At 51.4% G+C, this 13,345-nt stretch overlaps 1 protein-coding gene across 4 annotated transcripts in view; it reads right to left on the minus strand.

Moving 5' to 3' along the window:
• Window positions 1-6,543: 6,543 nt before the first annotated feature.
• INSIG1 (insulin induced gene 1) overlaps window positions 6,544-13,345 on the minus strand; it is a 14,083-nt gene continuing 7,281 nt past the window's right edge. Inside the window, exon 6 of one of the 4 annotated variants that reach the window (XM_055084725.1) lies at window positions 6,544-8,311. In XM_055084725.1, the coding sequence (XP_054940700.1) occupies window positions 8,228-8,311 (84 nt within the window). In that variant the 3' untranslated portion in view covers window positions 6,544-8,227. Of the gene's footprint in view, window positions 8,444-13,345 lie in introns of all 4 variants that reach the window. The other 3 variants (XM_055084726.1, XM_028489524.2, XM_024131783.3) reach the window with 3 other exon arrangements.

Raw genomic sequence — 13,345 nt, forward strand, 5'->3', positions numbered from 1 at the left:
ATATGCTCAACATCACTAAAATCAGAGAAATGCACATCAAAACCATGGTGAGATGTCAGCTCACACTTATTAGGGGGACTCCTGTCAGAACCCAGGAGGGTGGCAGGAAGTGCGTGGGCCTCCCCAGAAGCACAGGCTTCTGCCATCAGTAAGGTCAGTGCTTCGGCCCCTGGGGTCATGTCTGGGACGGGGCGTGGGCTGCCGGGGGAGGCCCAGTGATGTGAACTGGGTCACACAGTGCTCCCAAGGGGAGCACAGAAGCATACCCACCTCCTCTTTTATGGCAACAGGGTGCCCCAGTGCAGGGGAAGGAGAGACAGCGCAGCACCTGCACCCTTGGCTGCACTGCCTGCCCGGGGTCACTAGGAGCAGTGCCCGGCCCAGGGGCCAGGGCTGGGGCTCACCAGCAGGGGGAACAGCCTGGGCACCTGGGGCTGCTTGGACTGAATGCAGGAGCCGGGAGTTACCAGAGAGGTGGACATGGGGCTACCGTGACCTTGGGCTTGGACACAGGGCTGCAGTGGCCACAGACTCTGCTCGTCCAGTCTCGGGTGGTCAGCTCCTCAGCTGTGAAGGGGAGTGGGAAAGCGGAGGGTGTGGACGATCCCTGAGACATTCCTCTATAATGTGATCATATTCCCAATAATAGAAGAGCATTCCAGGCACGTATTTCCACGGCTGGGGTGTCTTTGGGCCCCGGGAAGGGAGAACCGTAGGGCAGTAGGACAGGGGGTTTGGCTGCCAGACCTGCGTGGAGCCTGGGGTGAGGTGGCCCCAGGGGAGGGCGCCTCTGCTTTCCCTATTTTATTTGTTTGCCAGTCAGTTGCCGTAAGGGCCAGTTGCAGAGAGGAGATTAACTGGGCTTCTCAGCAGGAGAACCTGACACTGGGTGTTGAAGTTCTGCCTGGTTAGTGCTGGTTTTAATCTAAGCCAATTATGGTTACAAAGACCACCGCCCTTTTCCTTGTTGACTAAGCAGAGCCTCTTAGTTTCCCACTTGATTTGCCCAGCAGCATTCCTCCACCCATCTCCCCTGCTCCCTGAGAAATAAAGTGGGTCCACACAAGAGCATTTTCCAGACAACAGAAATCTCGCACAGTGAATTCTATGGTGAATATTTACTGTCATTTTCAGCTATCTGTAATACAGCATGGGTATCACACCTGAGGATGGCATGGATAGTTTGGATTAGATTTCAGTATACTGCACAGGAAAAGAAACTCTAGAAGTTCAGACGAAATGGGTGAATACATAGAACATCCTTTTATGCTCCTGGAGAAGTAAATATCGTAGGAAACAAAGCGAGAGAGATTTATTGTCTGTGGTTCTGGAGGCCAGGTCTCAAGTCAAGGTGTGAAGGACCACTCTCCCTCTGAAGGCCCCAGGGCTCTCATCCTCCGGGCAGCCTCAGGCATTCCTTGGGGCCAACCCTCTGTCCTCACTGGAGTCCTCCCCACTGCCTTCACTTTGTCTGCGTCCGTGGTTCTCCCTTTTGTGGGGGGGTTGTGTGTGTGTGTGTGGGGGGGGATCTTAGTTCCCTGACCAAGGATTGAACCCAGGCCCTGGCAGTAAAAGCGCCGTGTCCTAACCAGTGGACCGCCCTGGAATTCCCCCAGCTTCCCCTTTTGACGAGGACACTAATCCTTTTGGATCAGGGCCCACCCTTGTGACCTCATCTTAACTTGGTTAAATCTTCAAAGACTCTTTCCAAATAAGGTCACATTCTGAGGTGTTGGGGGTAGGCCTTCCACTTGTCTTCTTTGGGGGGACACAGTGCAGCCCATAACATAGGCTGAAGGACAATGAGATCCCTGGAGAAACAAGTCCATGAGGAAGGAGCCTTTGGATTAAAAACAGGAGGCCACACTCTTTGGAAAAAGGAAGGTTTCCAACTTTTCATCTTCCTTCTTGGAGAGCCAAGGTTCTCAGATAGTAATTACCTGGTGCTTTTAACTGACAACCAAGTACTAAGTCCAGGTGCTAGATTTAAAACTATAGACTCTTTTAAGTTAAAAGTTGGTTTCATAATGCCCGGCAGCTCAGTGTTTGACAACCTCCCTACCCACCCATCTTCCTCCTTCCTAAATTCCTTTCAAATACCTGTTACGGAGAAGGATTGGGGTTACTAAGATGAAACAGAAGCAGGGTCCCCAAAGAGCTGTATGTCTTCGGAAGCGTGAACTAGATCTCCTTGGTGAACAGGTGGACTCCAGCGTCAGAGCAGGAATCTCTGTGGCTCCCAGCGCACACAGCATAATTTCTGGCACACATCGAGTAACAGATTTTACATCGAGTTACGTTTTTCAGTAACATTTTTTCTATGTTTTTCAACGACCATTTAAACAAATGCAAAGAGCTGTCTGTGGATCTCAGGAAACACAACAGTTTCCTTTATGAGAAGCCCCCTGACAGGGCTTTCCCGTGTGCCCAGATTTCCAAGAGGACCCGAAGGCCGTTTCTGATCCTGTGAGGTGGAGTAAAGTGCAGACTCTCCCTCCTCGGACCTGGGAAACTTTGAAATGATCTTTCCAGTGATTTGTTGGCATGTTGACCTTTTTTCAGCGGGCTTCCCCAGAACTGGCCCGACAAGTCGGTCACGTGGAGGGCTATTGATCAGGCCCGCACACCTCTGGGGCTGCAGGAAGCAATTCATTAGGAGCTGACTTGACTTGAGGGGCTCCTGTCAAGCCTCCTCCCAGCCTGGACTCTTTCAGAGCTTATCTGCCCGCGCTCCCCTTGCCCTAGTCGGGTCTTGGCAACTAATGTGATTGACGCAAAATTGGGGGAAAGGGTGATGCCAGCTGTTCACACTGGCACGGGTCACCAGGAGAGTGAGGATGGGTCTGAGAGCCGTCAGGAGGCAAATGCGACCCAGTCTGAAGGGCAGCAGGATGTCAGTCACATGTCAAAGTACACAGCATTCTGCAGTGAAAAGGCAAATTCTGAGGGCGTCAGTGTGCACATGAGAAAGACAGGCAAGCAGCTGGGGGGCGGCCCCAGGCCCTAGTGACAGCCTCTGAGTTGGCAGCAGTGGGTGCTACCCAGGGTTGGCAGCGAGGCTGAGGGCATGGAGGACCCAACGCAGTCTGACCCTATGCCCGGGTCACCTCCCCGAGCTGGGGCACCGGTGACGCAATAACCCAGGGCAGTAAGACCCTCGTTAGGGGGGCGGTGAGGAAAGCAAACCAACGCTGTTGTTGGAAACAACGCCTGCACTAAACTCTGCTTGGAGGAGCCCTCCCATCCCTACTCCGATCTCTCATTTTGTGAGTGGTCCTGACAACTTTAGTTTCACAGCAGTTTGGAGGGGCCTGAGGGCTGGGCAGCAAAATGGCAGCGGGCAGAGTGCCTGCCCTCCTATCGGAAAATGTTTGTGGAATGGCTGATAAATGGATGAGTGGATGATTTATTCAGCATTCTTCCTGAATAATAATGAGGAGCCAGACCCTTAGGCTCAGGGCAGAACAGGATGACTGACAGAGAGGCACTTCTCCCCTCATGGGCACACAGCTGGACGGAGGACCAGAGCACAGACACGGCCAGAACAGCCAGGCGACAGGGCCCTGTTGCCTTAGGAACTTCGGGGAGGCTTGATGTGATGAGGAAAATGAGAAAATGACACGTTAGCTGAGGTCTGATGGGTGAATAAGAAGAATAAACTCTACAATTTCAAATAGAAAACCTACCTGAGAGGGGACTTCCCCGGCGGTCCAGTGGTAAAGAATCCGCCTTCCAATGCAGGGGACATGGGTTCGATCCCCGGTCGGGGAACTAAGATCCCACATGCCGCGGACCAGCTGAGCCGCGCGCCACAACTGCTGAGCACGCGTGCCTCAATTATAGAGCCTGCGTGCCGCAAACTACAGAGCCCATGTGCTCTGGAGCCCGCGCGCCACAGCGGAAGATCCTGCAGGCTGCAGCTGAGACCCGACACAGCCAGAAAAAAAACGTACCCGAGAGAAGACACAGAACAAACACGACGAGCTAGGTTCTAATGAGAAAATTACTTTAGTGGACTTTTAACTCATTGTCCTTGGCTGTCTTGTGTTCCTGAACTGGGGAATGTACCTCACACGGGACAACACAAACTGTAGAGCACTTACAAGGAGCCAAAGCACTAGAACGACAGTGGCTAATGGATGAAAATAGTGATGGGATACTGCTTTTCACATGCTACTGCCTTGTCTTAAATCGGAAACCTAGGCAGGAACTCCCGCCCTGTCTCAGCACATCCGCTCTTTCCAGACCAGTCGGCCTTGTACCAGGCACTCGTGTTATAATTGTTCAGTAAGGGATTCTTCAGGTGTGAATCTTTGAAGATCTATACGGAAAATCCACAAAGGACCAAGTTTGGGTCCTAGGACTTGGATGCAGATTTCATGCGTCTTTCTTTGCATATTTTGGTGTTTTTGGTGGTTTTTTTGTTTGTTTTTTGGTTTCTTCGTGTTTTATTGGCCGCACCGCACTGCATGTGGGATCTTAGTTCCCCGACCAGGGATTGAAGCCACGCCCCCTGCAGTGGAAGCGCAGAGTCTTAACCACTGCACTGCCAGGGAGGTTCTTTCTTTCCATATTTTGGCTGCATTCAGGGGTCAATATGAAATCTCCCTGTGGCTAATTTACTGTTGATCAGGATGCCTCCTCTCCAAGAGCAAGTGTGATGGTAGATGAGTGGGTAGTTGGCCAGCTTCCTAGTGTGTAAGATAAACGTGTTAGAGCTGAACTTAAATATCTTTATTAACATTTTATGATATTAATACTTTTCAGAGTATATCCCAACTCTAAGGCTTTATCTGCTAGTTACATTATTACAAAGAGATCACCTGAAACTCTCAGGAAGTGAACATTCTTAGCAAAAGGTCTATTTAAAACATGAAGTAGAAAAAGCAAGTTTAGATTTAAAGAGGCCCCCTTCGCTCCTCTCTTTTTACCACCAAGATAAAGGGAGTGTCTGTAATTCAAGGGTGGGTGGTTCCCGGGCACCAGATGACTTATGTCTAATCCAGGTCTTTAGACGAACTGCCAGAAACGCTCCTCGGGTAAGATCACAGGAGACTTTGAAAACTGGCTAAATAAACACAGTACCCTCGTCCCCATCCTGAGCTCCTGTTCACTCAACCTCGCTTTGGCAGCTGAAGAGACGGGACACGGAAATCTTTTGTGTACCTTTAGTGAAATGGGATAATTCAGTCACCTGCTCACAGACCAGGGCAATTCCAGGAAACGTGTCAGTCCCAAACTTACTCTGAAACACAGGCTTAGACCAGTTCAGAGCAGGCACCACCCTGTTAGAGCCTCATAAACTGGATCAATCTCAGGCAAAGTCTTCCAGTCTCTGTGGTGAGGGAAATGTAGCAGCTCTCAGTTTTCTGTACATGAACAGCTCTGTGTTCCACGCAGGAGAAACTAACGGTCTGGACTGTACTATAAATGTATCGGGTTGAGTATAGCAAGGTAAGGGCTTTCTCTACTGCCATTGCAATGCTATTTCACGACTGAAAATCACTTTTGCAAAGCTGCGTTGCATAGTTGCCGGGGCGGGCGGGGGTGGGTTCGCGGGGAGGGTGGGACAGGCGTCCTCTTGTCCCGCGGGCGCAGGGCTGCTTTTGCGGAAGTCAGCGGAACCAGGGACCGCAGCTCGGCTCCAGCCCTGCCTCCCTTCCCAGAAGCCTGTTCTCTTTTCAAGCTTCCCTGTCAGCATCGCTCGCGGGAGGGCAATTCCAGGGCATTCCCCGCAGCGCCGGGCCCTGGCTCGCCTTCGGGACGGTGCGGGTCGTGCGGGCGGCTTCTCGGGCTGCTCTGGGCGCCGAACGGCGCACGGTCGTTACTTCTTTAATTAAGAATCCAACGGCACCCACTCTTCGCTGTCTCGGTGGTGCCCTTCGCACCTACCTCCCCCCGCCTGGCACTGGGGCCCTGGGATGAGAGCCTCTGAGGCCAGTTCTGACTCTTGTCCAACCCAGCACCCGGCGCTGGCAGAGCAGGCATTCAGCGGGCTGCGCGGAGGGCAGCGTGTGCGGTGGGGCCCTGACACCTTCGTCACCTGGGGCGGCTCTACATTGGGCAGGGACCAAGGGAAGTGGACCTGGGGCAGGACGCTCTGCTCCTCTGCCGCGTGGCCTGCTACTCGCGGCCCCTGGACATGCTGGCTGTTACTTGGGCCGGATGCTCTACCCTTTCCCTGGGCTCTGTTTTCTGGGTGCCCAGACCTCCCCCCCCCCGCCCCCCGCTTTCTAGTACAGGGAGAAAGGGCCCTCTCTCCCCGAGAGAGAGGGTAGCATTCCTGGGCGAGGACAGAGCAAGGCCCAAGAAGACGTCCGACTTCCCAGGGTCAGTGGGAGGGGCAGGAGGAAGTTAAACTGGGCTCTAACGACGTGTCACTTTCCACCGTGAAGAAAAAGAGTTTTCCCAAGAGGTTGTGTTGAAACCTCAGTACATTTCGAAAAGCTCTAAAATATTCTTCCATTCCAAATCTGAATATCCTACAGAGAGAATTGCCCCCGCTTTTTAAAGAAAAACCCATAAATACGATGGTTGGTTTTGAACCTTTAATAAAAGTAAAAAATGAATGCAAAAGAACACAACGCTGAAAACTTAGTGTGAATGTGAATCTCACTAGATGTTCAAACCTGGTATAGTGCAAATTTTGTTCATACTATTTTACATTTTTACAAACTCAAATGACTTTGGTTCATATACTTGCTATAAAGTATTGGCAACAAAATTCTTCAGATTCACATCTTTTGGCTACATTGTTTCTAACAGATATAGATTTATTTCCAGTTTAAGAGAAAAAAATACTCACTGTGCATATGATCAAGTATATTTGAAAGATTCAATGCCTGCTCTCATCTAATAACTTCTGGTTTTTCATAAAAGGCTGATAGCCTCATTGGAAACTCTTTTCACATAGCTGTTTGATTTCAGAAAAATGTGTAAGGGGGTCATTGCAAAGTTCAGAATGATCCTATTTTCTTTTAAACAAAATTCCTCTAAAACAAATTAGCTACAGTAACCTAAAATTTACTCCAGGACATTTTCCTCAAAACAAAACCCAACTGCAACGAGGACCATCACGGGAGGGGAGCCGAGAGCACAGCCCACGGCTGCCGGCAGCGGCTCTGACCGCCAGCTGCTCAAGGGGGAGGAGTCTTTTCGTCAAGCCGTGTTCACAGAGTGTAAAACAACCAAAACATTTAAATTGCAAAATACAAAAAGGTGAATTTGTGAGTAAAAATTACAAGTTTACCAAACGCACAAAACTGGAGTATTTCAAAGGACCGGCTCAGTGGAGAGCACAGCAACGAAGTAACTGCACAACTGAGAGGGGCTGTTGCTGAACTTTGCCCCCATGCAGCACTGAAATGGAGAACCCTCTGTAACACCTCATACGTTAAAAAAATAAATATTTAAGAGGATACAAGGCTCAGGTTGGTTTTCATATACATTGCACTTGAAGTTGAAGACCCAGTGCTTGCAAACTGGGTCTAACAAACATGGTCTATGCCATTAAATGAATACATTGTGCTCACCACGTCTTTGAGTATTTAGAAACACCGAATGTTTAATACAGTGACATACGCACTCTTCTTTTTACAAGGCAATCACAGATTGCAAATCCCATAGGGCTGTGGAAAAAAAACCAGTCATCTCTGTTCTGGAGCATCAAAGAAACAACACACGATTCTGGCTCACTGAGACTGAGACACACGGCAGGCAGGTGCCCCTCCTAGATGATTACGGATTCTGGATAAACTGCACAAATACGGAGGTGGACATTGCAGCACATCACAGTGCAGAACGATGACCTCTCATTGCCTTCGGCTCTCAGTAAGATTGTCTACCTGCGACTCCACGGAGGAGTGAAAAGCACAGCCGTACGCTGGGACACACGCGCAGCTGCGGGACGGGGCGCCCGGCACTGCCACCCTAGGCTCGCCGCCCCTGCCCTTCTCTTTTTTTTACACAACCCTATTTTAGAAATCTTTTGGATAAGTAATATTCCTATTTTATCACACTTCATCTTTGTAAGCACCATCGAGCTCTCCCCTGGGCGCTGATACAAAACCAGAGCTGGTAGTTAGGCTTTAGTTCAAGGCTTGGAAATATGGCAACTTGCTTTTAATGACACATGAAACCGAATCCTCGGGACCCTGCAGCCGGCCGGCCTGCACTTGGTGCCTCCTGAGCAGACCCAGGCCTGAATGCCGTCAGGCAAGGTGACATCTCAGCACAAGCGGTCATCTTCCCAGTCTGCTACTCTAAAACAGGTGAACTGTTTGCCAGGAGTCACTTGTACAGTCAGCCCAATCTAAAAAGATTATTGAGGAAGAAAGAGAATCTTTGTCACAATCCAGTATCACAGATTTTCTCCCAGATCTTGCCATTCTTCAGGATCAGTGGGTTTGAAGATTCAGTCGCTGTGTGGCTTTTCAGGAACACCCTACACGTAAAAAGAGAAAAAGGAGCGAGAGAAAATTAGCACTAAATTTATACGTATTTTAATTAGCAATTAAGCCGATCCTAAAAAGTGAAAGATAAAAAATCCCTTTGAGTTGGATGAGGTGATGGAGACGAGAGATGTGGAGCAGCGGAGACAAGCTCCGACAAGCCCACGGCGGTCCTCTCCCGGCCCAGGGCTGGGAGGGCTGGGAGGGCTGGGAGGGCTGGGAGCCGCAGTTTCACCTGGAAAACAGGGCCCGTCCCTCTCAGGCCAGGTGGAGGGTGGCACAGCTCAGGAGCCGTTTCTACACACGCTTCCTCCCTGACCTGCACAGAAACGCGGGGAGGTGAACCCTGCACTTGTCACCGCCGTCCAGGCCCGGCCTGGTCGGTCCTCAGCGGAGGACAGGTGTTCCACTGGAGGAGCAGATCCAAGACCAGATGACCTTCCTGAGGTCACGGGGCCGCGTGAGGAGAGACCTCCACGCCTCCTGCCACGGAGCCGGGGCCCCAGCACACGTTCTGGCCTCCGGCTGAGCAGCCGGCCGGCCTGCCAAGGGGAGCGCTGTGCAAGGGCAGCTCTGCACGCTCCCGAGGCGCCCGGCCCCAGCCCTGCGCTGCACCCACTCAGGCAGGTGGTCGGCCTCCTGGGTTTGGGTTTCCCCATCTCTAAAGCGGGCTGACAACAGTCCCCACCTCCAGACTGCTGTTACAGGACTCAGTCAGCTGGCAGTGAAACTATTTAGCACAACACCTTGAGCGCAACAGAAGTGCTAATTGATGTTGTTGTTACCACCAGCAGCCGCTGGATGGCCGACAGGAAAGGCACGCTGAATTCCACGTGCCAGGGAAGCGCGCCTGTGACCAGGTGTCCGGGGCCTGGGCCCCAGGAAGCAGGGCCACGCTCTTCGCCGTGGCAGCTGGAAGCCTTACTTTTTTTGAGAAAAGACTTTAAGCTACAAACAGCAACAGAAACAAATTCTATAAAATGATGCTACGGACTCACTTTTAAACCTGCGGGCTGGCAACAAATACCACAAAGAAAAAGCCACCCGGACCATTTAACACTCCAGCAAAGCCAGCCTGTAGGTTTGGGGCATGGCTGCCCTTGGCGGTACCCACGTTTCTTTGAAGGGCGGCGGGAACTGAGAAGGCGCGAGGGGGAGGGGTGCAGAGGCGCTGGGACGGTCCCCTCAGGGAACAGAGCCACGTCGCACGGGACTCGCATGGGACTCGGGCAGCCTGGTCACTGTGCTGGCTGGCCAGCGCCCACCTAAGGTCTCCACCTTCAGACCTTCGTCGTCTCCACTCGAATCGTGTCTCGCCACGAAAGCCTTACGTGGTGAAGTTTTAAACCAAGAATTCACTCTTAACCGCTGCCCCCCCAAATACCACGTCAGATCCCTCTTCCGTCTACGGGCCCAGAGTCACAGCCAGAGGACAGGAAACGGGCGGCGCTGACCAATCCTCTTTCTAAGGCACTGAGCCATTTCCTGGGTTTTAAGGATGGAAATGAGTTTTCAAATTCCTAACAAAGAATAAGCTCACTTTTACAAATAAGCTGTTAATTTTTTCCCTTTCTTTGAAGAAAGAAAGACTTGGCTTAAGTATTTTAACTCCTTCTTTAAAAAGAAAATGTTTAACTTGCTCTTTTTAGAGACTTTCTTGGGTGAGAAAGATTCTAGCAAGGTGCCACTCCGTCCCAGCCTAAACTTTCAAGACTCCCCAAAGAGAATAAACATAAGTTTAACAATTCTTGGACACAAATACACAACAGCAGGGCACACACCCCAGTGTGTTAGGATGCACGAGCCTCAGTGCCCCTGGCTTACGTGCTAGGGTCCCCGCAGCCCAGGCCCACGGGACCTTCTCCAGGGGACTGGGATCTGAAACAGCAGTGGTCCGGCAGGTGGAGGAGGGTCGCAGCCACACCTGCAGATGCTTTTACTGCAGTGTCCTCGCTCCAGCCCATCACATCCACCTGTTGCTGCTTGGTGGGGAAAGCCCACCCAACGAAAAGTCCTGGGAAAGGCTGCAGCTGGGCAGGGACACTCAGTGTCATGGGGAGTCACAGTTTTCTGAAACAAACCTTATTATAAATGTAGTTTTCATTCTTCAGCTCTGATGTAATCTGAAGCAAATTTAATTCCCTACACTTCCAGTTCTATTCTCATGAAAAATCCAATTTTGGCTTCACGCACTTGTCTTTTACTGCTGCAACAGCATATTTTAGAAAGGCCGTCTGCCAACCCGTGGGAGTGGCAAGGAAGGCAGCATCCTCAGTTCAAGCCGAAGTGGACGGAGGATTTGCTAAGAGGAGGGGTAGGTTGAAAGGTTCAAGAGTCAGCGGAATTGGATGTGAAGGCTGTGCAATTCCTGTTGGACGAAGGTGGACTTTTTATTAAGATTCTCTGCTGCTTTCAGGGTAGATTCGTTTACAGATACTTTGGAGGATGGAAGAAGAGAGAAACAAGAAGGCAGAGACCAGTCCGGACGGACCCAGGGAGGGGCTGCTGGGGGAGGGATGGGAGTCCGGGAGCTCTGGGCGGACGGATTCGCCGCTTTGTCATCCGCAACCCAAGGCCAAGGCTCTGCTCCCAGTAAACAGACGGCACAGAAGCCCAGGGACCAGAGTCCTGCAGTGACCTCCACGTAAACGATCTCAGCAGGGCACAGCAGCAGGTCTGCCCACCTCCCGACACACATCCATCCGCCGCAGAGACCTCAGTCACAAACTCCTGTACACACCTTCGTGCTTCTAGTTATACAAGTACAGCTGGCCCTTGAACAACACGGCTTTGAATAGCACGGTTCCACTTACATGCGGAGTTTTTTCAATAGTAAATACCACAGCGCTGCGTGGCCTGTGGTTGGTTGAATCCACGGACGCAGAGGGCTGACTCTACGTTACACTCGGATTTTTCAACTTCTCGGAGGGCTGGTGCCCCAAGCCACGTGTTCTCCAACGGTCAGCTGTAATGTTTTCATTGTAAATTGTAAAAATGCAAAAGAGAAAAAACCCCCAAACGACTTGCAGTTCTCCTTCTCGGAAATCGCCACTTCCGTCCCTTTACACACCCCTGTCCTGTTCCCTACCGTGGGAGCAAGTGCTGCACGCCTTTGCCAACCCGACTGACCGATCCTTTAAAACTACTTGAACCTGGTTCCTCAATCTCAGGCCTCAAGTAACTATAATAGGAGTAAGTCTCCCTCATTCGCTCGCCTGACTTCTGGCAGAAACACAGCTGTGACGTGATCTGCGATCGTTTTGCCTTCATTCCCACTGACTGTGCCCTCCGCTGGGTTTGGAAACCTGGAGAAAAGGGACTCAGCTTTTTTCTCCCTTGGGGCAGCCCGCAGCGGGCACTCGCCGCCACATCTGCTCCGAGGACCCACGCCGGATGCAGCAGCCAGAGGGGGAATCGGTAAAACCAGCTGTGACTGCTCCTTCAGCTGGAAAGGGCCTGCCATTTCCCCCTTCAGCTGGGATCCAGGCGTAAGGGTTTCAGTGTTCACGGACGTAAGTATGGCAGGAGCGCTGGGCTCAGAGACCCGGGAGGGTGGTTTCCCTTCGATGACCTGGGATGTTCATCACCCTCCTCCGGTATCGAGACACAACAGTAACGTCCAAATACAAGTTCTTTCCCCAACTTTAAAGAGTGAAGAAGAAGAAAAAGCTTAAGTAGGGAGAATTACAATTATGCCAGCTATCTTAAGTTAGGTTTAAAACAACGAAAATGCCTACGACAAGGATGGAATGATCGCTGATAAAACCACCTTCACTCAGCGTCGTGACCAAGGGTGTGATTGTGCCGCTCTTGTAAAATAAGTTACCTTCATCCATTTCTAGGCATTAGGAACTTGTGCATGACGTGTAGTGTCTACCTCTATCAAAAAGACCCTTACTTATTAAAGCTGGTTAAAAGCCTTCGTCATAAACGCACGGCAGCATCAGCCCAGTCTCCCGAAGTTATAACCAACTGGCTGAATGCTGTCAACTTTGTGGGGTTTTTTTTGCGGTACGCGGCCTCTCACCGCTGTGGCCTCTCCCGTTGCGGAGCACAGGCTCCGGACGCGCAGGCTCACGGGCCCAGCCGCTCCGCGGCACGTGGGATCCTCCCGGACCGGGGCACGAACCCGCGTCCCCTGCATCGGCAGGCGGACTCTCAACCGCTGCGCCACCAGGGAAGCCCCGAATGCTGTCAGTTTTAACTCCACGAACAGTCACGGGGGTTGAAGACAGCTTATCTCAAAAGCCTTATTAGGGATCCTCAACTAAATGGCCCTGAAATAAAAATCCCAGAGCCGTAAGGGATCATAGAGCTGCCTCGTTCTACTCTGAACCATAAAGGGCTCCACGGAGCAGCCCAGGGGCACCACGAGACTGTGGCCACTGTGAGTGTGGGAAGAGCCAGGTCCTCTGATGCTCATGAGGGGTCGAGAAAGAAAGTTTTTTCAGTTGAGTCTTTTCGTTTTGGCAAGCAGATCCACACAGAATCACAAAAGGGTGGAAGGCAAGGATGAGTTGGGCTCAGGAACCGGTGGAACACATTACAAATTCTACCTTTTTGAAATTACTTCCATTTTTATGAAACAGCCAAGCAGCCTTCAAATTTGGCTCTCCCAAGCCAGTCTCAGCTGGCACAAATAAACGTCTTGTTTTTAAAAACACCATATGAGGGTTTCCCTGGTGGCACAAGTGGTTAAGAATCCGCCTGCCAATGCAGGGGACACGGGTTTGAGCCCTGGTCCGGGAAGATCCCACATGCCACGGAGCAACTAAGCCCGTGCGCCACAACTACTGAGCCTGCGCTCTAGAGCCCACGAGCCGCAACTACTGAGCCCACGAGCCGCAACTACTGAAGCCCGCGTGCCTAGAGCCCGTGCTCCGCAACAAGAGAAG

The sequence above is a fragment of the Physeter macrocephalus genome, chromosome 5, assembly GCF_002837175.3.
Source record: "Physeter macrocephalus isolate SW-GA chromosome 5, ASM283717v5, whole genome shotgun sequence".
Taxonomy (NCBI): Eukaryota; Metazoa; Chordata; class Mammalia; order Artiodactyla; family Physeteridae; genus Physeter; species Physeter macrocephalus.